Source organism: Oncorhynchus masou, unplaced genomic scaffold (assembly GCF_036934945.1).
Source record: "Oncorhynchus masou masou isolate Uvic2021 unplaced genomic scaffold, UVic_Omas_1.1 unplaced_scaffold_1758, whole genome shotgun sequence".
NCBI classification, from domain to species: domain Eukaryota; kingdom Metazoa; phylum Chordata; class Actinopteri; order Salmoniformes; family Salmonidae; genus Oncorhynchus; species Oncorhynchus masou.
The window spans coordinates 55,923-79,540 of NW_027007747.1; the positions used below are offsets into that span (position 1 = coordinate 55,923).

Here is a 23,618-nt window from a genome sequence, read left to right on the forward strand (position 1 = left end):
GGGAGGAAGGAGAGGGAGGAGAGGGGGAGGGAGGAGAGGGAGAGACGAAGATTCACAGTGATTCAGGAGGACACAGTGTGTGTGTGTGTGTGTGTGTGTGTGTGTGTGTGTGTGTGTGTGTGTGTGTGTGTGTGTGTGTGTGTGTGTGTGTGTGTGTGTGTGTGTGTGTGTGTGTGTGTGTGTGTGTGTGTGTGTGTGTGTGCTTACGTTAGTTTCAGTCTCTTGTTGTGTCCTGGCATCACAGGAACATAGAGCATCTTCACTCCATGGACAACCATGGTAGGTTCTATCCCATAATGCACCTGTAATACAAAACAGTCAACACCATGGTAGGTTCTATCCCATAATGCACCTGTAATACAACACAGTTCACACCATGGTAGGTTCTATCCCATAATGCACCTGTAATACAAAACAGTCAACACCATGGTAGGTTCTATCCCATAATGCACCTGTAATACAACACAGTTCACACCATGGTAGGTTCTATCCCATAATGCACCTGTAATACAACACAGTCAACACCATGGTAGGTTCTATCCCATAATGCACCTGTAATACAACACAGTCAACACCATGGTAGGTTCTATCCCATAATGCACCTGTAATACAACACAGTCAACACCATGGTAGGCTCTATCCCATAATTCACCTGTAATAAAACAGTCAACACCATGGTAGGATCAATTCCATAATACAAACACAGTCAACACTATGGTAGGATCTATCCCATAATTCACCTGTAATACAACACAGTCAACACCTTGTTAGGTTATATCCCATAATACAACACAGTCAACACCATGGTAGGCTCTATCCCATAATTCACCTGTAATACAACAGTCAACACCATGGTAGGCTCTATCCCATAATACAAACACAGTCAACACCATGGTAGGATCTATCCCATAATTCACCTGTAATACAACACAGTCAACACCTTGGTAGGTTATATCCCATAATACAACACAGTCAACACAATGGTAGGTTCTATCCCATAATACAACACAGTCAACACCATGGTAGGATCTATCCCATAATTCACCTGTAATACAGCACAGTCAACACCATGGTAGGACCTATCTCATAATGCACCTGTAATAAAACAGTCAACACCATGGTAGGATCAATTCCATAATACCACACAGTCAACACCATGGTAGGATCTATCCCATAATTCACCTGTAATACAACACAGTCAACACCTTGGTAGGTTATATCCCATAATACAATACAGTCAACACCATGGTAGGTTCTATCCCATAATTCACCTGTAATAAAACAGTCAACACCATGGTAGGATCAATTCCATAATACAAACACAGTCAACACCATGGTAGGATCTATCCCATAATTCACCTGTAATAAAACAGTCAACACCATGGTAGGATCAATTCCATAATACAAACACAGTCAACACCATGGTAGGATCTATCCCATAATTCACCTGTAATACAACACAGTCAACACCTTGGTAGGTTATATCCCATAATACAACACAGTCAACACCATGGTAGGCTCTATCCCATAATTCACCTGTAATACAACAGTCAACACCATGGTAGGACCTATCTCATAATGCACCTGTAATACAACACAGTCAACACCATGGTAGGCTCTATCCCATAATTCACCTGTAATAAAACAGTCAACACCATGGTAGGATCAATTCCATAATACTACACAGTCAACACCATGGTAGGATATATCCCATAATTCACCTGTAATACAACACAGCCAACACCTTGGTAGGTTATATCCCATAATACAACACAGTCAACACCATGGTAGGTTCTATCCCATAATACAACACAGTCAACACCATGGTAGGATCTATCCCATAATTCACCTGTAATACAGCACAGTCAACACCATGGTAGGACCTATCTCATAATGCACCTGTAATACAACACAGTCAACACCATGGTAGGCTCTATCCCATAATTCACCTGTAATACAACACAGTCAACACCATGGTAGGCTCTATCCCATAATTCACCTGTAATACAACAGTCAACACCATGGTAGGTTCTATCCCATAATACAACACAGTCAACACCATGGTAGGATCTATCCCATAATTCACCTGTAATACAGCACAGTCAACACCATGGTAGGCTCTATCCCATAATTCACCTGTAATACAACACAGTCAACACCATGGTAGGTTCTATCCCATAATGCACCTGTAATACAACACAGTCAACACCATGGTAGGCTCTATCCCATAATTCACCTGTAATACAACACAGTCAACACCATGGTAGGATCTATCCCATAATTCACCTGTAATACAACAGTCAACACCATGGTAGGCTCTATCCCATAATTCACCTGTAATACAATACAGTCAACACCATGGTAGGATCTATCCCATAATTCACCTGTAATACAACTCAGTCAACACCATGGTAGGCTCCATCCCATAATTCAACACAGTCAACACCATGGTAGGTTCTATCCCATAATTCACCTGTAATACAACACAGTCAACACCATGGTAGGCTCTATCCCATAATTCAACACAGTCAACATCATGGTATGTTCTATCCCATAATTCACCTGTAATACAACACAGTCAACACCATGGTAGGATCTATCACATAATACAACACAGTCAACACCATGGTAGGCTCTATCCCATAATGCACCTGTAATACAACACAGTCAACACCATGGTAGGCTCTATCCCATAATTCAACACAGTCAACATCATGGTATGTTCTATCCCATAATTCACCTGTAATACAACACAGTCAACACCATGGTAGGCTCTATCCCATAATTCACCTGTAATACAACACAGTCAACACCATGGTAGGCTCTATCCCATAATACAACACAGTCAACACCATGGTAGGCTCTATCCCATAATACAACACAGTCAACACCATGGTAGGCTCTATCCCATAATGCACCTGTAATACAGCACAGTCAACACCATGGTAGGCTCTATCCCATAATTCACCTGTAATACAACACAGTCAACACCATGGTAGGCTCTATCCCATAATACAATACAGTCAACACCATGGTAGGATCTATCCCATAATTCACCTGTAATACAACTCAGTCAACACCTTGGTAGGTTATATCCCATAATACAACACAGTCAACACCATGGTAGGTTCTATCCCATAATACAACACAGTCAACACCATGGTAGGATCTATCCCATAATTCACCTGTAATACAGCACAGTCAACACCATGGTAGGACCTATCTCATAATGCACCTGTAATACAACAGTCAACACCATGGTAGGTTCTATCCTATAATTCACCTGTAATACAGCACAGTCAACACCATGGTAGGACCTATCTCATAATGCACCTGTAATACAACACAGTCAACACCATGGTAGGCTCTATCCCATAATTCACCTGTAATAAAACAGTCAACACCATGGTAGGATCAATTCCATAATACTACACAGTCAACACCATGGTAGGATCTATCCCATAATTCACCTGTAATACAACACAGTCAACACCTTGGTAGGTTATATCCCATAATACAATACAGTCAACACCATGGTAGGTTCTATCCCATAATTCACCTGTAATAAAACAGTCAACACCATGGTAGGATCAATTCCATAATACAAACACAGTCAACACCATGGTAGGATCTATCCCATAATTCACCTGTAATAAAACAGTCAACACCATGGTAGGATCAATTCCATAATACAAACACAGTCAACACCATGGTAGGATCTATCCCATAATTCACCTGTAATACAACACAGTCAACACCTTGGTAGGTTATATCCCATAATACAACACAGTCAACACCATGGTAGGCTCTATCCCATAATTCACCTGTAATACAACAGTCAACACCATGGTAGGACCTATCTCATAATGCACCTGTAATACAACACAGTCAACACCATGGTAGGCTCTATCCCATAATTCACCTGTAATAAAACAGTCAACACCATGGTAGGATCAATTCCATAATACTACACAGTCAACACCATGGTAGGATATATCCCATAATTCACCTGTAATACAACACAGCCAACACCTTGGTAGGTTATATCCCATAATACAACACAGTCAACACCATGGTAGGTTCTATCCCATAATACAACACAGTCAACACCATGGTAGGACCTATCTCATAATGCACCTGTAATACAACACAGTCAACACCATGGTAGGCTCTATCCCATAATTCACCTGTAATACAACACAGTCAACACCATGGTAGGCTCTATCCCATAATTCACCTGTAATACAACAGTCAACACCATGGTAGGTTCTATCCCATAATACAACACAGTCAACACCATGGTAGGATCTATCCCATAATTCACCTGTAATACAGCACAGTCAACACCATGGTAGGCTCTATCCCATAATTCACCTGTAATACAACACAGTCAACACCATGGTAGGTTCTATCCCATAATGCACCTGTAATACAACACAGTCAACACCATGGTAGGCTCTATCCCATAATTCACCTGTAATACAACACAGTCAACACCATGGTAGGATCTATCCCATAATTCACCTGTAATACAACAGTCAACACCATGGTAGGCTCTATCCCATAATTCACCTGTAATACAATACAGTCAACACCATGGTAGGATCTATCCCATAATTCACCTGTAATACAACTCAGTCAACACCATGGTAGGCTCCATCCCATAATTCAACACAGTCAACACCATGGTAGGTTCTATCCCATAATTCACCTGTAATACAACACAGTCAACACCATGGTAGGATCTATCACATAATACAACACAGTCAACACCATGGTAGGCTCTATCCCATAATGCACCTGTAATACAACACAGTCAACACCATGGTAGGCTCTATCCCATAATTCAACACAGTCAACATCATGGTATGTTCTATCCCATAATTCACCTGTAATACAACACAGTCAACACCATGGTAGGCTCTATCCCATAATTCACCTGTAATACAACACAGTCAACACCATGGTAGGCTCTATCCCATAATACAACACAGTCAACACCATGGTAGGCTCTATCCCATAATGCACCTGTAATACAGCACAGTCAACACCATGGTAGGCTCTATCCCATAATTCACCTGTAATACAACACAGTCAACACCATGGTAGGCTCTATCCCATAATACAACACAATCAACACCATGGTAGGATCTATCCCATAATTCACCTGTAATACAACAGTCAACACCATGGTAGGCTCTATCCCATAATTCACCTGTAATACAACACAGTCAACACCATGGTAGGATCTATCCCATAATTCACCTGTAATACAACAGTCAACAACATGGTAGGCTCTATCCCATAATTCACCTGTAATACAACTCAGTCAACACCATGGTAGGCTCCATCCCATAATTCAACACAGTCAACACCATGGTAGGTTCTATCCCATAATTCACCTGTAATACAACACAGTCAACACCATGGTAGGCTCTATCCCATAATTCAACACAGTCAACACCATGGTATGTTCAATCCCATAATTCACCTGTAATACAACACAGTCAACACCATGGTAGGATCTATCCCATAATTCACCTGTAATACAACACAGTCAACACCATGGTAGGCTCTATCCCATAATACAACACAGTCAACACCATGGTAGGCTCTATCCCATAATACACCTGTAATACAGCACAGTCAACACCATGGTAGGCTCTATCCCATAATTCACCTGTAATACAACACAATCAACACCATGGTAGGTTCTATCCCATAATACAACACAATCAACACCATGGTAGGCTCTATCCCATAATGCACCTGTAATACAGCACAGTCAACACCATGGTAGGCTCTATCCCATAATTCACCTGTAATACAACACAATCAACACCATGGTAGGCTCTATCCTATAATACAACACAGTCAATACCATGGTAGGATCTATCCCATAATACAACACAGTCAGCACCATGGTAGGATCTATCCCATAATACAACACAGTCAACAAACACTATGGTAGGATCTATCCTATAATTTACCTGTAATACAACACAGTCAACACCATGGTAGGTTCTATCCCATAATTCACCTGTAATACAACACAGTCAACACCATGGTAGGTTCTATCCCATAATTCACCTGTAATACAATACAGTCAACACCATGGTAGGTTCTATCCCACAATGCAGATAGTGGATTAATACAGTAATGAATGTGTCTCACTGTGTTGATGAAGTCAGATAGTGGATTAATACAGTAATGAATGTGTCTCACTGTGTTGATGAAGTCAGAGAGGGGATTAATACAGTAATGAATGTGTCTCACTGTGTTGATGAAGTCAGATAGTGGATTAATACAGTAATGAATGTGTCTCACCGTGTTGATGAAGTCAGATAGTGGATTAATATAGTAATGAATGTGTCTCACTGTGTTGATGAAGTCAGAGAGGGGATTAATACAGTAATGAATGTGTCTCACTGTGTTGATGAAGTCAGATAGTGGATTAATACAGTAATGAATGTGTCTCACTGTGTTGATGAAGTCAGAGAGGGGATTAATATAGTAATGAATGTGTCTCACTGTGTTGATGAAGTCAGAGAGGGGATTAATACAGTAATGAATGTGTCTCACCAACACTGCGTTGATGAAGTCAGATAGTGGATTAATACAGTAATGAATGTGTCTCACTGTGTTGATGAAGTCAGAGAGGGGATTAATATAGTAATGAATGTGTCTCACTGTGTTGATGAAGTCAGAGAGGGGATTAATACAGTAATGAATGTGTCTCACCAACACTGCGTTGATGAAGTCAGATAGTGGATTAATATAGTAATGAATGTGTCTCACCAACACTGTGTTGATGAAGTCAGAGAGGGGATTAATACAGTAATGAATGTGTCTCACCAACACTGTGTTGATGAAGTCAGAGAGGGGATTAATGTAGTAATGAATGTGTCTCACTGTGTTGATGAAGTCAGAGAGAGGATTAATACAGTAATGAATGTGTCTCACCAACACTGCGTTGATGAAGTCAGAGAGGGAGAAGTGTTGGTGACCCCACACAGTCCAGCGGTCCCAGATAGAGAAAGAGATGTCTTCCCTGAGGAGGAGAACACACAGACAGGACTCAGTGTTAGAGAGAGACAGAAACAGACAGAGAGAGAGAGAGAGACAGAGACAGAGACAGAGAGAGACAGAGACAGAGAGACAGAGACAGAGACAGAGAGAGAGAGAGAGACAGAGACAGAGACAGAGACAGGACTCAGTGGCAGAAAGACAGGGAGACAGAGAGAGAGAGACAGAAACAGACAGAGAGAGAGAGAGAGAGAGAGAGAGAGAGAGAGAGAGACAGAGACAGAGACAGAGACAGACAGAGAGACAGAGACAGAGACAGACAGAGAGAGAGAGAGAGACAGAGACAGAGACACAGACAGAGAGGGAGAGAGAAACAGAGACAGGACTCAGTGGCAGAAAGACAGAGAGACAGAGAGGGAGAGAGACAGAGACACAGACAGAGAGAGAGAGACAGAGACAGGACTCAGTGGCAGAAAGACAGGGAGAGACAGAGAGAGACAGAGAGGGAGAGAGAGAGGGAGAGAGACAGAGACACAGACAGAGAGGGAGAGAGATAGAGACAGAGACAGAGAGAAGTGTTAGAGACCACACAGCCCGAGGTCCCAAATAGAGAAAGAGATGTATTTTCTGTTTGTATGTGTGTGTCTGTGTACAGGTGTGTGTGTGTGTGTGTTCAGGTGTGTGTGTGTGTGTTCAGGTGTGTGTGTGTGTTCAGGGGTGTGTTTGTGTTCAGGGGTGTGTGTACATGTGTGTGTGTACAGGTCTGTGTGTACAGGTCTGTGTGTACAGGTGTGTGTGTACAGGTGTGTGTGTGTACAGGTGTGTCTCTCCTACCTGATCTGTGTTCTCTTGACAGGAGCAGCCTCGGTGAGGACCATGACAGGAATGGCCAGGTTGAAGAAACAGTTGTTGAACGACTCAAACCCGTATCCTCCCACCACCTTCACCAGCTCCAACGACACCTGGGGACCACAGCACAACCACTCACTGACGACTCACCAGACGACCCCCCCCAGACGACTCCACCCAGACGACCCTCCCCCCAGACGACCCCCAGACAACCCCTCCCCAGACGACCCCCAGACGACTCACCAGATGACCCCCAGACGACCCCCAGACGACTCACCAGATGACCCCCAGACGACCCCTCCCCAGACGACCCCCAGACGACTCACCAGATGACCCCCAGACGACCCCCAGACGACTCACCAGATGACCCCCAGACGACCCCAGACGACTCACCAGATGACCCCCCCAGACCCCCCCCCAGAGGACCGCCCCCAGAGGACCCCCCAGACGACCCCCCCCAGACGACCTCCCCAGAGGACCCCCCAAGACGACCCCCCCCAGACAACTCCCAGACGACCCCCAGAGTACTCCTGATCACCTGATTCAGTCATTAACTACCATCAAAAACCTTTCCTACCAGCCTGATAAGATATAGAACTAGAGAACTAGAGAACTAGAGAGTACTCCTGCTCACCTGATTCAGTCATTAACTACCAGTCTGATAAGATATAGAACTAGAGAACTAGAGAGTACTCCTGCTCACCTGATTCAGTCATTAACTACCAGTCTGATAAGATATAGAACTAGAGAACTAGAGAGTACTCCTGCTCACCTGATTCAGTCATTAACTACCAGTCTGATAAGATATAGAACTAGAGAACTAGAGAGTACTCCTGCTCACCTGATTCAGTCATTAACTACCAGTCTGATAAGATATAGAACTAGATAACTAGAGAGTACTCCTGCTCACCCAATTCAGTCATTTAAAACCATTTCCTACCAGTCTGATGAGATATAGAACTAGAGAACTAGAGAGTACTCCTGCTCACCTGATTCAGTCATTAACTACCATCTAAAATAAATAATCTAATTTACATTAGTATTCAAACCCCTGAGTGAATACATGTTAGAATCACCGTTGGCAGCGACGGCAGCTAGGAGTCTTTCTGGGTAAGTCTCTAAGAGTGACTACAGCAGATTAGAGTATTTCTGGGTAAGTCTCTAGGAGTCACTACAGCTAGGAGTCTTTCTGGGTAAGTCTATAGGAGTCATTACAGCTGGGAGTCTTTCTGGGTAAGTCTCTAGGAGTCATTACAGCTGGGAGTCTTCTTGGGTAAGTCTCTAAGAGTCATTACAGCTGGGAGTCTTCTTGGGTAAGTCTCTAAGTCATTACAGCTGGGAGTCTTCTTGAGTAAGTCTCTAAGAGTCATTACAGCTGGGAGTCTTCTTGGGTAAGTCTCTAAGAGTCATTACAGCTGGGAGTCTTCTTGGGTAAGTCTCTAAGAGTCATTATGGCTGGGAGTCTTCTTGGGTAAGTCTCTAAGAGTCATTACAGCTGGGAGTCTTCTTGGGTAAGTCTCTAAGAGTCATTACAGCTGGGAGTCTTCCTGGATAAGTCTCTAAGAGTCATTACAGCTGGGAGTCTTCTTGGGTAAGTCTCTAAGAGTCATTACAGCTGGGAGTCTTCTTGGGTAAGTCTCTAAGAGTCATTACAGCTGGGAGTCTACCTGGGTAAGTCTCTAAGAGCTGGGAGTCTTCCTGGATAAGTCTCTAAGAGTCATTACAGCTGGGAGTCTTCCTGGGTAAGTCTCTAAGAGCTGGGAGTCTTCCTGGGTAAGTCTCTAAGAGCTGGGAGTCTTCCTGGATAAGTCTCTAAGAGTCATTACAGCTGGGAGTCTTCCTGGGTAAGTCTCTAAGAGTCATTACAGCTGGGAGTCTTCCTGGATAAGTCTCTAAGAGTCATTACAGCTGGGAGTCTTCCTGGGTAAGTCTCTAAGAGCTTTACACACCTGGATTGTACAATATTAACCCATTATTATTTTCATAATTCTTCAAGCTCTGTCAAGATGTTGGGGATCATGTCCAGACGGCCATTTAAGTCTTTCCATAGATTTACAAGCCTTGTAAAGGCCTTGTGTTCTAGTTTATTGTCCTGTTGAAAGGTGAATTTGTCTCCCAGTATCTGTTGGAAAGCAGACTGAACCAGGTTTTCCTCTCGGATTTTACCTGCTTAGCTCTATTCCGTTTGTTTAAAAAACACCCTTATCCTTGCCGATGACAAGCATACCCAACACATGATGCAGCCACTAACAAGACCACCCTGGACCACAACTAGACCCCAACTAGACCACCCTTGACTACAACTAGACCCCAACTAGACCACCCTGGACCAACCTGGACCACAACTAGACCACCCTAGAACACAACTAGACCACAACTAGACCACCCAATACCCCAACTAGACTACCCTGGACCACAACTAGACCACCCTGGACCACAACTAGACCACCCTGGACCACAACTAGACCACAACTAGACCACCCTGGACCACAACTAGACCACCCTGGACCACCCTCGACCACAACTAGACCACCCTGACCACAACTAGACCACTCTGACCACAACTAGACCACCCTGGACCACAACTAGACCACCCTGGACCACAACTAGACTACAACTAGACCACAACTAGACCACCCTAGACCACCCAATATCCCAACTAGACCACCCTAGACCACCCTAGACCACAACTAGACCACAACTAGACCACCCAATACCCCAACTAGACCACCCTAGACCACAACTAGACCACCCTAGACCACAACTAGACCACAACTAGACCACCCAATACCCCAACTAGACCACCCTAGACCACAACTAGACCACCCTAAACCACAACTAGACCACCCTAAACCACAACTAGACCACCCTCGACCACAACTAGACCCCAACTAGACCACCCTAGACCCCAACTAGACCACCCTAGACCCCAACTAGACCACCCTGGACCACCCTAGACCACCCAATACCCCAACTAGACCACTCTAGACCGCCCTAGACCCCAACTAGACCACCCTAGACCACCCAGTACCCCAACTAGACCATACTAGACCACAACTAGACCACCCAAGACCACCCTCGACCACCCTAGACCACAACTAGACCACAACTAGACCCCCCGAGACCACCCGAGACCCCAACTAGACCACCCTAGACCCCAACTAGAACACAACTAGACCAAAACTAGACCCCCCTAGACCACAACTAGACCACAACTAGACCCCCCGAGACCACAACTAGACCACCCTAGACCCCAACTAGACCACCCTGGACCCCAACTAGACCACAACTAGACCACCCAATATCCCAAATAGACCACCTTAGACCACAACTCGACCACCCAACTAGACCACAACTAGACCACCCAAGACCACCCTCGACCACAACTAGACCCCAACTAGACCATCCTCGACCTCTGATGTCATGGAGTGTGTGTGTGTGTGTGCTCGCGCGCTGTCTCACCAGCCCGGCGACGGCGGCGGTAGCCGTGGCGATGGCGGGGATGATCTTCCCGGCGATGCGTTTGGTCTTGAGGCGGTCGGCCACCTCGATGGAGTACATCCTGGCCCTGAGGGAGGAGGCCGACGCCACGAAGTCCATGTGGCCGTTGAGGTCATCGTCCTTCTCGAACATCCGGGGAGACATCCGTAACCTCTCTGTCGTCCACACACACACAGTCAGGGGTTAGGAGTGTGTGAGAGACAGAGAGACAGAGACAGAGACAGAGAGAGAGACAGAGAGAGAGACAGAGAGAGAGACAGAGAGAGAGACAGAGAGAGAGAGAGAGAGATGAGAGAGAGAGAGAGAGAGAGATGAGAGAGAGAGAGAGAGAGAGAGAGAGAGAGAGAGAGAGAGACAGAGAGACAGACAGTGTGTGTGTGCGTGTGTGTGAGAGAGTGTGTGAGAGAGTGTGTGAGAGAGTGTGTGTGAGAGTGTGTGTGAGAGTGTGTGTGAGAGTGTGTGTGTGTACCTGGTGTAACGTGGTCTGCAGTGATAGCCTCCTCTAACTGGGCGATGGCCTCTCTCTCCTCCTCGCTGCTCACGGACAGCTTCATCTGATCAGGCTTCTTCACATTCTCATCAGTCTCAATACGCTAGCCAGATCAATACATTAATCAATACATCAACATACTGTATTAATTAAACTTCACATTCTCATCCATCTCAATACGCTAGCCAGATCAATACATTAATCAGTACACATCAATACATCAAACAATAAACAAATGTGTCAATTCAAACAACCACTCAACCCATTAAACAACCACTCAACCCATTAAACAACCACTCAACCCATTAAACAACCACTCAACCCATTAAACAACCACTCAACCCATTAAACAACCACTCAACCCATTAAACAACCACTCAACCCATTAAACAACCACTCAACCCATTAAACAACCAATTAAACAACCACTCAACCCATTAAACAACCAATTAAACAACCACTCAACCCATTAAACAACCACTCAACCCATTACACAACCAATTAAACAACCACTCAACCCATTAAACAACCACTCAACCCATTAAACAACCCATTAAACAACCACTCAACCCATTAAACAACCACTCAACCCATTAAACAACCACTCAACCCATTAAACAACCAATTAAACAACCACTCAACCCATTAAACAACCAATTAAACAACCACTCAACCCATTAAACAACCAATTAAACAACCACTCAACCCATTAAACAACCACTCAACCCATTACACAACCAATTAAACAACCACTCAAACCATTAAACAACCACTCAACCCATTAAACAACCCATTAAACAACCACTCAACCCATTAAACAACCACTCAACCCATTAAACAACCACTCAACCCATTAAACAACCAATTAAACAACCACTCAACCCGTTAAACAACCACTCAACCCGATAAACAACCACTCAACCCATTAAACAACCACTCAACCCATTAAACAACCACTCAACCCATTAAACAACCACTCAATCCATTAAACAACCACTCAACCAATTAAACAACCACTCAACCACTCAACCCATTAAACAACCACTCAATCCATTAAACAACCACTCAACCCATTAAACAACCACTCAACCACTCAACCCATTAAACAACCACTCACATTTACATTTACATTTAAGTCATTTGGCAGACGCTCTTATCCAGAGCGACTTACAAATTGGTGAATTCACCTTATGACATCCTCAACCCATTAAACAACCACTCAACCCATTAAACAACCACTCAACACGTTAAACAACCACTCAACCCGTTAAACAACCACTCAACCCGTTAAACAACCACTCAACCCGTTAAACAACCACTCAACCCGTTAAACAACCACTCAACCCGTTAAACAACCACTCAACCCGTTAAACAACCACTCAACCCGTTAAACAACAACTCAACCCGTTAAACAACCACTCAACCAATTAAACAACCACTCAACCCATTAAACAACCACTCAACCCATTAAACAAAAACTCAACCCATTAAACAACCACTCAACCCATTAAACTACCACTCAACCCATTAAACAACCACTCAACCAATAAAACAACCACTCAACCAATTAAACCACTCAATCAATAAAACAACCACTCAACCCATTAAACAACCACTCAACCCATTAAACAACCACTCAACACATTAAACAACCACTCAACACATTAAACAACCACTCAACCCATTAAACAACCACTCAACCCATAAAACGACCACTCAAACAATTAAACAACCACTCAATCAATCCTTCAGCAAAGTATTTATCAATACATTAAGTGAAGCCATCAATACAGTCCATCAATCCATCCCATCCCATAACCCAGTGTAGTCCATAGTACCAGTGGTATCCCCACCTTCTCTGCTGGCCTGTACTCTGGGACGGTAATCTCTGACAACACCCTGGAAACTGCTTCCTGCGACAGATCCTGTGGACACACACACACACACACACACACACACAGACGCGCACGCGCACAGACACATACACAGACACACACACACACACAGAGACACACACACACACACACACACACACACACAGACAGACACAGACAGACACAGACAGACACGCACACACGCACACACGCACAGACACACACACACGCACAGAGACACACACACACACACAGACAGACACAGACAGACACAGACAGACACAGACAGACACAGACAGACACAGACAGACACACACAGACACACACAGACAGACACAGACAGACACAGACAGACACAGACAGACACAGACAGACACACACACACACACACACACACACACAGACACACACACACACACACACAGACACACACACACACACACAGAGACACACACACACACACACAGACAGACACAGACAGACACAGACAGACACGCACACACACACACACACACACACACAGACACACACATACACACAGACACACACACACACACACAGAGACACACACACACACACACACACACACACACACAGACAGACACAGACAGACACAGACAGACACAGACAGACACAGACAGACACAGACACACACAGACACACACACACACACACACACACACACACACAGGGTGGGGTCAATACCATTTCAATTCAAGGAAGTACACTGAAAGTCAAATTCCAATTATCTTCAATAGATTCCAATGGATTTGGAATTGACCCCCAAACCCTGGAAGGACAACCTAGTTACTAGTGATTACATATCATATGATGATAAAGTGGTATGGTGAGGTCCCTGGTAATTCATTACATATGGTATGGTGATAATGTGGTATGGTGATAATGTGGTATGGTGAGGTCCCTGGTAATTCATTACATATCGTATGGTGATAATGTGGTATGGTGATAATATGGTATGGTGAGGTCCCTGGTAATTCATTACATATGGTATGGTGAGGTCCCTGGTAATTCATTACATATCGTATGGTGATAATGTGGTATGGTGAGGTCCCTGGTAATGTTGTATGGTGATAATATGGTATGGTGAGGTCCCTCAGTATGGTGATAATATGGTATGGTGATAATATGGTATGGTGAGGTCTCTCAGTATGGTATGGTGGTAATATGGTATGGTGATAATATGGTATGGTGATAATATGGTATGGTGATAATATGGTATGGTGATAATATGGTAAAATGGTATGGTGATAATATGGTATGCTGATAATATGGTATGGTGATAATATGGTATGGTGATAATATGGTATGGTGATAATATGGTATGGTGAGGTCCCTCAGTATGGTGATAATATGGTATGGTGGTAATATGGTGTGGTGATAATATGGTATGGTGGTAATATGGTATGGTGGTAATATGGTATGGTGATAATATGGTATGGTGATAATATGGTATGGTGATAATATGGTATGGTGGTAATATGGTATGGTGGTAATATGGTATGGTGAGGTCTCTCAGTATGGTGATAATATGGTATGGTGAGGTCCCTCAGTATGGTGATAATATGGTATGGTGATAATATGGTATGGTGGTAATATGGTGTGGTGATAATATGGTATGGTGATAATATGGTATGGCGATAATATGGTATAGTGATAATATGGTATGGTGGTAATATGGTATGGTGGTAATATGGTATGGTGAGGTCTCTCAGTATGGTGGTAATATGGTATGGTGGTAATATGGTATGGCGATAATATGGTATGGTGGTAATATGGTATGGTGATAATATGGTATGGTGATAATATGGTATGGTGAGGTCTCTCAGTATGGTGGTAATATGGTATGGTGGTAATATGGTATGGTGATAATATGGTATGGTGATAACATGGTATGGTGATAATATGGTATGGTGATAATATGGTGTGGTGATAATATGGTATGGTGATACTATGGTATGGTGATACTATGGTATGGTGATAATATGGTGAGGTCTCTCAGTATGGTGATAATATGGTATGGTGATAATATGGTATGGTGATAATATGGTATGGTGAGGTCTCTCAGTAGGGTGATAATATGGTATGGTGATAATATGGTATGGTGAGGTCTCTCAGTATGGTGATAATATGGTATGGTGATAATATGGTATGGTGATAATATGGTATGGTGATAATATGGTATGGTGGTAATATGGTATGGTGAGGTCTCTCAGTATGGTGATAATATGGTATGGTGATAATATGGTATGGTGATACTATGGTATGGTGATACTATGGTATGGTGATAATATGGTGAGGTCTCTCAGTATGGTGATAATATGGTATAGTGGTAATATGGTATGGTGATAATATGGTATGGTGATAAAATGGTGTGGTGATAATATGGTATGGTGATAATATGGTATGGTGATACTATGGTATGGTGATACTATGGTATGGTGATAATATGGTATGGTGATAATATGGTATGGTGGTAATATGGTGTGGTGATAATATGGTATGGTGATAATATGGTATGGTGATAATATGGTATGGTGATAATATGGTATGGTGGTAATATGGTATGCTGATAATATGGTGTGGTGATAATATGGTATGGTGATAATATGGTATGGTGATACTATGGTAAGGTGATACTATGGTATGGTGATAATATGGTGAGGTCTCTCAGTATGGTGATAATATGGTATGGTGATAATATGGTATGGTGATAATATGGTATGGTGATAATATGGTATGGTGGTAATATGGTATGGTGGTAATATGGTATGGTGATAATATGGTATGGTGATAATATGGTATGGTGAGGTCTCTCAGTATGGTGATAATATGGTATAGTGGTAATATGGTATGGTGATAATATGGTGAGGTCTCTCAGTATGGTGATAATATGGTATGGTGGTCATATGGTATGGTGATAATATGGTATGGTGAGGTCTCTCAGTATGGTGATAATATGGTATGGTGATAATATGGTATGGTGATACTATGGTATGGTGATAATATGGTATGGTCTCTCAGTATGGTGATAATATGGTATGGTGGTAATATGGTATGGTGATAATATGGTATGGTGATAATATGGTATGGTGATAATATGGTGAGGTCTCTCAGTATGGTGATAATATGGTGAGGTCTCTCAGTATGGTGATAATATGGTAGTGATAATATGGTATGGTGATAATATGGTATGGTGATAATATGGTATGGTGAGGTCTCTCAGTATGGTGATAATATGGTATGGTGGTAATATGGTATGGTGATAATATGGTATGGTGAGGTCTCTCAGTATGGTGATAATATGGTATGGTGATACTATGGTATGGTGATAATATGGTATGGTGAGGTCTCTCAGTATGGTGATAATATGGTATGGTGGTAATATGGTATGGTGATAATATGGTATGGTGATAATATGGTATGGTGAGGTCTCTCAGTATGGTGATAATATGGTATGGTGGCAATATGGTATGGTGGTAATATGGTATGGTGGTAATATGGTATGGTGGTAATATGGTATGGTGATAATATGGTATGGTGGTAATATGGTATGGTGGTAATATGGTATGGTGATAATATGGTATGGTGAGGTCTCTCAGTATGGTGATAATATGGTATAGTGGTAATATGGTATGGTGATAATATGGTATGGTGATAATATGGTATGGTGATAATATGGTATGGTGATAATATGGTATGGTGAGGTCTCTCAGTATGGTGATAATATGGTATGGTGGTCATATGGTATGGTGATACTATGGTGAGGTCTCTCAGTATGGTGATAATATGGTGAGGTCTCTCAGTATGGTGATAATATGGTATAGTGGTAATATGGTATGGTGATAATATGGTGAGGTCTCTCAGTATGGTGATAATATGGTGAGGTCTCTCAGTATGGTGATAATATGGTATAGTGATAATATGGTATGGTGATAATATGGTATGGTGATAATATGGTATGGTGATAATATGGTATGGTGATAATATGGTATGGTGAGGTCTCTCAGTATGGTGATAATATGGTATGGTGGTCATATGGTATGGTGATACTATGGTATGGTGATAATATGGTATGGTGAGGTCTCTCAGTATGGTGATAATATGGTATGGTGGTAATATGGTATGGTGATAATATGGTATGGTGATAATATGGTATGGTGAGGTCTCTCAGTATGGTGATAATATGGTATGGTGGCAATATGGTATGGTGGTAATATGGTATGGTGGTAATATGGTATGGTGGTAATATGGTATGGTGATAATATGGTATGATGGTAATATGGTATGGTGATAATATGCTATGGTGATAATATGGTATGGTGATAATATGGTATAGTGATAATATGGTATGGTGATAATATGGTATGATGATAATATGGTATGGTGATAATATGGTATGGTGAGGTCTCTCAGTATGGTGATAATATGGTATGGTGATAATATGGTATAGTGATAATATGGTATGGTGGTAATATGGTATGATGATAATATGGTATGGTGATAATATGGTATGGTGAGGTCTCTCAGTATGGTGATAATATGGTATGGTGGTAATATGGTATGGTGGTAATATGGCATGGTGATAATATGGTATGGTGGTAATATGGTATGGTGGTAATATGGTATGGTGGTAATATGGTATGGTGGTAATATGGTATGGTGATAATATGGTATGGTGATAATATGGTATGGTGAGGTCTCTCAGTATGGTGATAATATGGTATGGTGATAATATGGTATGGTCTCTGGTAATACCCAGCTCCACTAGTAACTTATTCATACTCTATACAGAGGAGAGATAGAGAGATAGTGAAATAGAGAGTGAAATAGAGAGTGATAGAGAGATAGTGAAATAGAGAGAAATTGAAATAGAGAGTGGTATAGAGAGATATTGAAATAGAGAGTGGTATAGAGAGATATTGAAATAGAGAGTGATATAGAGAGATATTGAAATAGAGAGATAGAGAAATAGGTAGTGAGACAATGAAATAGAGATGGTGAAATGGAGATAGCGAAATAGAGAGATATATATATGGATATAGAGATATAGAGAGAATGTGTGTGTGTGTGTGTGTGTGTGTGTGTGTGTGTGTGTGTGTGTGTGTGTGTGTGTGTGTGTGTGTGTGTACCTTCTCTGAGTAGGGGATGTTGTAGATTTCAGCATAAAGCCGAGCTGCGCTCACGACAAAACTGAAGTGTCTGATGGGAAACAGAGGGAAATGAGAAATAACAAAAAGAAATGGGAGGTCACCAACAGGTCAGGGGTCACCAACAGGTCAATCTAGAGAGAGGTGTAGAGCAGGGGTCAGCAACAGGCCAATCTAGAGAGAGGTGTTGCGCAGGGGTCACCAACAGGTCAATCTAGAGAGGGCTGTAGAGCAGGGGTCACCAACAGGTCAGGGGTCACCAACAGGTCAATCAAGAGAGAGGTGTAGAGCAGGGGTCAGCAACAGGCCAATCTAGAGAGAGGTGTTGCGCAGGGGTCACCAACAGGTCAATCTAGAGAGAGGTGTAGATCAGGGGTCACCAATAGGTCAATCTAGAGAGGGCTGTAGAGCAGGGGTCACCAACAGGTCAATCTAGAGAGAGGTGTACAGCGGGGGTCACCAACAGGTCAATCTAGAGAGGGCTGTAGAGCAGGGGTCGCCAACAGGTCAATCTAGAGAGAGGTGTACAGCGGGGGTCACCAACAGGTCAATCTAGAGAGAGGTGTAGAGCAGGGGTCGCCAACAGGTCAATCTAGAGAGGGCTGTAGAGCAGGGGTCACCAACAGGTCAATCTAGAGGTGTACAGCGGGGGTCACCAACAGGTCAATCTAGAGAGAGGTGTAGAGCAGGGGTCGCCAACAGGTCAATCTAGAGAGGGCTGTAGAGCAGGGGTCACCAACAGGTCAATCTAGAGAGAGGTGTACAGCGGGGGTCACCAACAGGTCAATCTAGAGAGAGGTGTAGAGCAGGGGTCGCCAACAGGTCAATCTAGAGAGGGCTGTAGAGCAGGGGTCACCAACAGGTCAATCTAGAGAGAGGTGTAGAGCAGGGGTCACCAACAGGTCAATCTAGAGAGAGAGGTAGAGCAGGGGTCACCAACAGGTAAATCTAGAGAGAGAGGTAGAGCAGGGGTCACCAACAGGTCAATCTAGAGAGAGAGGTAGATCAGGGGTCACCAACAGGTCAGGGGTCACCAACAGGTAAATCTAGAGAGGACTGTAGAGCAGGGGTCACCAACAGGTCAATCTAGAGAGAGGTGTAGATCAGGGGTAACCAAAAGGTCAATCTAGAGAGGTGTAGAGCAGGGGTAAACAACAGGTCAATCTATAGAGCGGTGTAGAGCAGGGGTCACCAACAGGTCAATCTAGAGAGGGCTGTAGAGCAGGGGTCACCAACAGGTCAATCTAGAGAGCGGTGTAGAGCAGGGGTCACCAACAGGTTAATCTAGAGAGGGCTGTAGAGCAGGGGTCACCAACAGGTCAATCTAGAGAGAATTTAAAACTGATGCTTAACATGGGGCAAAACTAAATTCATGTTATTTTCAAACTCTCGTAAGAATGTTTCTGATAAATTACATGTTCACTCATTAGATGGTTCTCTGGGCGGCAGGTAGTCTAGTGGTTAGAGGAGGCAGGTAGCCTAGTGGTTAGAGTGTAGAGGAGGTAGGTAGACTAGTGGTTAGAGTGTAGAGGAGGTAGGTAGCCTAGTGGTTAGAGTGTAGAGGAGGCAGGTAGCCTAGTGGTTAGAATGTAGAGGAGGCAGGTAGTCTAGTGGTTAGAGTGTAGAGGAGGCAGGTAGCCTAGTGGTTAGAGTGTAGAGGAGGCAGGTAGCCTAGTGGTTAGAGTGTAGAGGAGGTAGGTAGTCTAGTGGTTAGAGTGTAGAGGAGGCAGGTAGTCTAGTGGTTAGAGTGTAGAGGAGGCAGGTAGCCTAGTGGTTAGAGTGTAGAGGAGGCAGGTAGCCTAGTGGTTAGAGTGTAGAGGAGGCAGGTAGCCTAGTGGTTAGAGTGTAGAGGAGGTAGGTAGTCTAGTGGTTAGAGTGTAGAGGAGGCAGGTAGCCTAGTGGTTAGAGTGTAGAGGAGGTAGGTAGTCTAGTGGTTAGAGTGTAGAGGAGGCAGGTAGTCTAGTGGTTAGAGTGTAGAGGAGGCAGGTAGCCTAGTGGTTAGAGTGTAGAGGAGGCAGGTAGCCTAGTGGTTAGAGTGTAGAGGAGGCAGGTAGCCTAGTGGTTAGAGTGTAAAGGAGGGTAGTCTAGTAGTGGTTAGAGTGTAGAGGAGGCAGGTAGCCTAGTGGTTAGAGTGTAGAGGAGGTAGGTAGACTAGTGGTTAGAGTGTAGAGGAGGCAGGTAGCCTAGTGGTTAGAGTGTAGAGGAGGTAGGTAGACTAGTGGTTAGAGTGTAGAGGAGGCAGGTAGCCTAGTGGTTAGAGTGTAGAGGAGGTAGGTAGCCTAGTGGTTAGAGTGTAGAGGAGGCAGGTAGACTAGTGGTTAGAGTGTAGAGGAGGTAGGTAGACTAGTGGTTAGAGTGTAGAGGAGGCAGGTAGCCTAGTGGTTAGAGTGTAGAGGAGGTAGGTAGCCTAGTGGTTAGAGTGTAGAGGAGGCAGGTAGCCTAGTGGTTAGAGTGTAGAGGAGGCAGGTAGCCTAGTGGTTAGAGTGTAGAGGAGGTAGGTAGTCTAGTGGTTAGAGTTTAGAGGAGGTTGGTAGCCTAGTGGTTAGAGTGTAGAGGAGGCAGGTAGCCTAGTGGTTAGAGTGTAGAGGCGGCAGGTAGTCTAGTGGTTAGAGTGTAGAGGTGGCAGGTAGCCTAGTGGTTAGAGTGTAGAGGAGGCAGGTAGCCTAGTGGTTAGAGTGTAGAGGAGGTAGGTAGCCTAGTGGTTAGAGTGTAGAGGAGGCAGGTAGCCTAGTGGTTAGAGTGTAGAGGAGGCAGGTAGCCTAGTGGTTAGAGTGTAGAGGAGGCAGGTAGCCTAGTGGTTAGAGGAGGCAGGTAGCCTAGTGGTTAGAGTGTAGAGGAGGTAGGTAGTCTAGTGGTTAGAGGAGGCAGGTAGCCTAGTGGTTAGAGTGTAGAGGAGGTAGGTAGCCTAGTGGTTAGAGTGTAGAGGAGGCAGGTAGACTAGTGGTTAGAGTGTAGAGGAGGTAGGTAGCCTAGAGGTTAGAGTGTAGAGGAGGCAGGTAGCCTAGTGGTTAGAGTGTAGAGGAGGCAGGTAGCCTAGTGGTTAGAGGAGGCAGGTAGCCTAGTGGTTAGAGGAGGCAGGTAGCCTAGTGGTTAGAGGAGGCAGGTAGCCTAGTGGTTAGAGTGTAGAGGAGGCAGGTAGCCTAGTGGTTAGAGTGTAGGGGAGGCAGGTAGCCTAGTGGTTAGAGTGTAGAGGAGGCAGGTAGCCTAGTGGTTAGAGGAGGCAGGTAGCCTAGTGGTTAGAGGAGGCAGGTAGCCTAGTGGTTAGAGGAGGCAGGTAGCCTAGTGGTTAGAGGAGGCAGGTAGCCTAGTGGTTAGAGGAGGCAGGTAGCCTAGTGGTTAGAGTGTAGAGGAGGTAGGTAGCCTAGTGGTTAGAGTGTAGAGGAGGCAGGTAGACTAGTGGTTAGAGTGTAGAGGAGGCAGGTAGCCTAGTGGTTAGAGTGTAGAGGAGGTAGGTAGCCTAGTGGTTAGAGTGTAGAGGAGGCAGGTAGCCTAGTGGTTAGAGTGTAGAGGAGGTAGGTAGCCTAGTGGTTAGAGTGTAGAGGAGGCAGGTAGTCTAGTGGTTAGAGTGTAGAGGAGGTAGGTAGTCTAGTGGTTAGAGTGTAGAGGAGGTAGGTAGTCTAGTGGTTAGAGTGTAGAGGAGGTAGGGTAGTCTAGTGGTTAGAGTGTAGAGGAGGCAGGTAGCCTAGTGGTTAGAGTGTAGAGGAGGCAGGTAGCCTAGTGGTTAGAGTGTAGAGGAGGCAGGTAGCCTAGTGGTTAGAGTGTAGAGGAGGCAGGTAGACTAGTGGTTAGAGTGTAGAGGAGGCAGGTAGTCTAGTGGTTAGAGTGTAGAGGAGGTAGGTAGCCTAGAGGTTAGAGTGTAGAGGAGGCAGGTAGCCTAGTGGTTAGAGTGTAGAGGAGGCAGGTAGCCTAGTGGTTAGAGGAGGCAGGTAGCCTAGTGGTTAGAGGAGGCAGGTAGCCTAGTGGTTAGAGGAGGCAGGTAGCCTAGTGGTTAGAGTGTAGAGGAGGCAGGTAGCCTAGTGGTTAGAGTGTAGGGGAGGCAGGTAGCCTAGTGGTTAGAGTGTAGAGGAGGCAGGTAGCCTAGTGGTTAGAGGAGGCAGGTAGCCTAGTGGTTAGAGGAGGCAGGTAGCCTAGTGGTTAGAGGAGGCAGGTAGCCTAGTGGTTAGAGGAGGCAGGTAGCCTAGTGGTTAGAGGAGGCAGGTAGCCTAGTGGTTAGAGTGTAGAGGAGGTAGGTAGCCTAGTGGTTAGAGTGTAGAGGAGGCAGGTAGACTAGTGGTTAGAGTGTAGAGGAGGCAGGTAGCCTAGTGGTTAGAGTGTAGAGGAGGTAGGTAGCCTAGTGGTTAGAGTGTAGAGGAGGCAGGTAGTCTAGTGGTTAGAGTGTAGAGGAGGTAGGTAGTCTAGTGGTTAGAGTGTAGAGGAGGTAGGTAGTCTAGTGGTTAGAGTGTAGAGGAGGTAGGGTAGTCTAGTGGTTAGAGTGTAGAGGAGGCAGGTAGCCTAGTGGTTAGAGTGTAGAGGAGGCAGGTAGCCTAGTGGTTAGAGTGTAGAGGAGGCAGGTAGCCTAGTGGTTAGAGTGTAGAGGAGGCAGGTAGACTAGTGGTTAGAGTGTAGAGGAGGCAGGTAGTCTAGTGGTTAGAGTGTAGAGGAGGCAGGTAGCCTAGTGGTTAGAGTGTAGAGGTGGCAGGTAGTCTAGTGGTTAGAGTGTAGAGGTGGCAG

The 23,618-nt window shown here is 44.3% G+C and overlaps 1 protein-coding gene across 1 annotated transcript in view; it reads right to left on the reverse strand.

The window, feature by feature from the left end:
- The window catches only part of LOC135532181 (ubiquitin-like modifier-activating enzyme 6), a gene marked incomplete at its 5' end in the record, with an annotated part of 60,613 nt that overhangs the window by 2,341 nt on the left and 34,654 nt on the right, over positions 1 to 23,618 (reverse strand). The window contains 7 exons of the mRNA XM_064959794.1: positions 208 to 302; positions 6,964 to 7,051; positions 7,861 to 7,988; positions 11,338 to 11,531; positions 11,846 to 11,969; positions 13,720 to 13,791; positions 18,891 to 18,960. Coding sequence (XP_064815866.1) covers positions 208 to 302; positions 6,964 to 7,051; positions 7,861 to 7,988; positions 11,338 to 11,531; positions 11,846 to 11,969; positions 13,720 to 13,791; positions 18,891 to 18,960 — 771 coding nt within the window. The remainder of the gene's footprint in view (positions 1 to 207; positions 303 to 6,963; positions 7,052 to 7,860; positions 7,989 to 11,337; positions 11,532 to 11,845; positions 11,970 to 13,719; positions 13,792 to 18,890; positions 18,961 to 23,618) is intronic.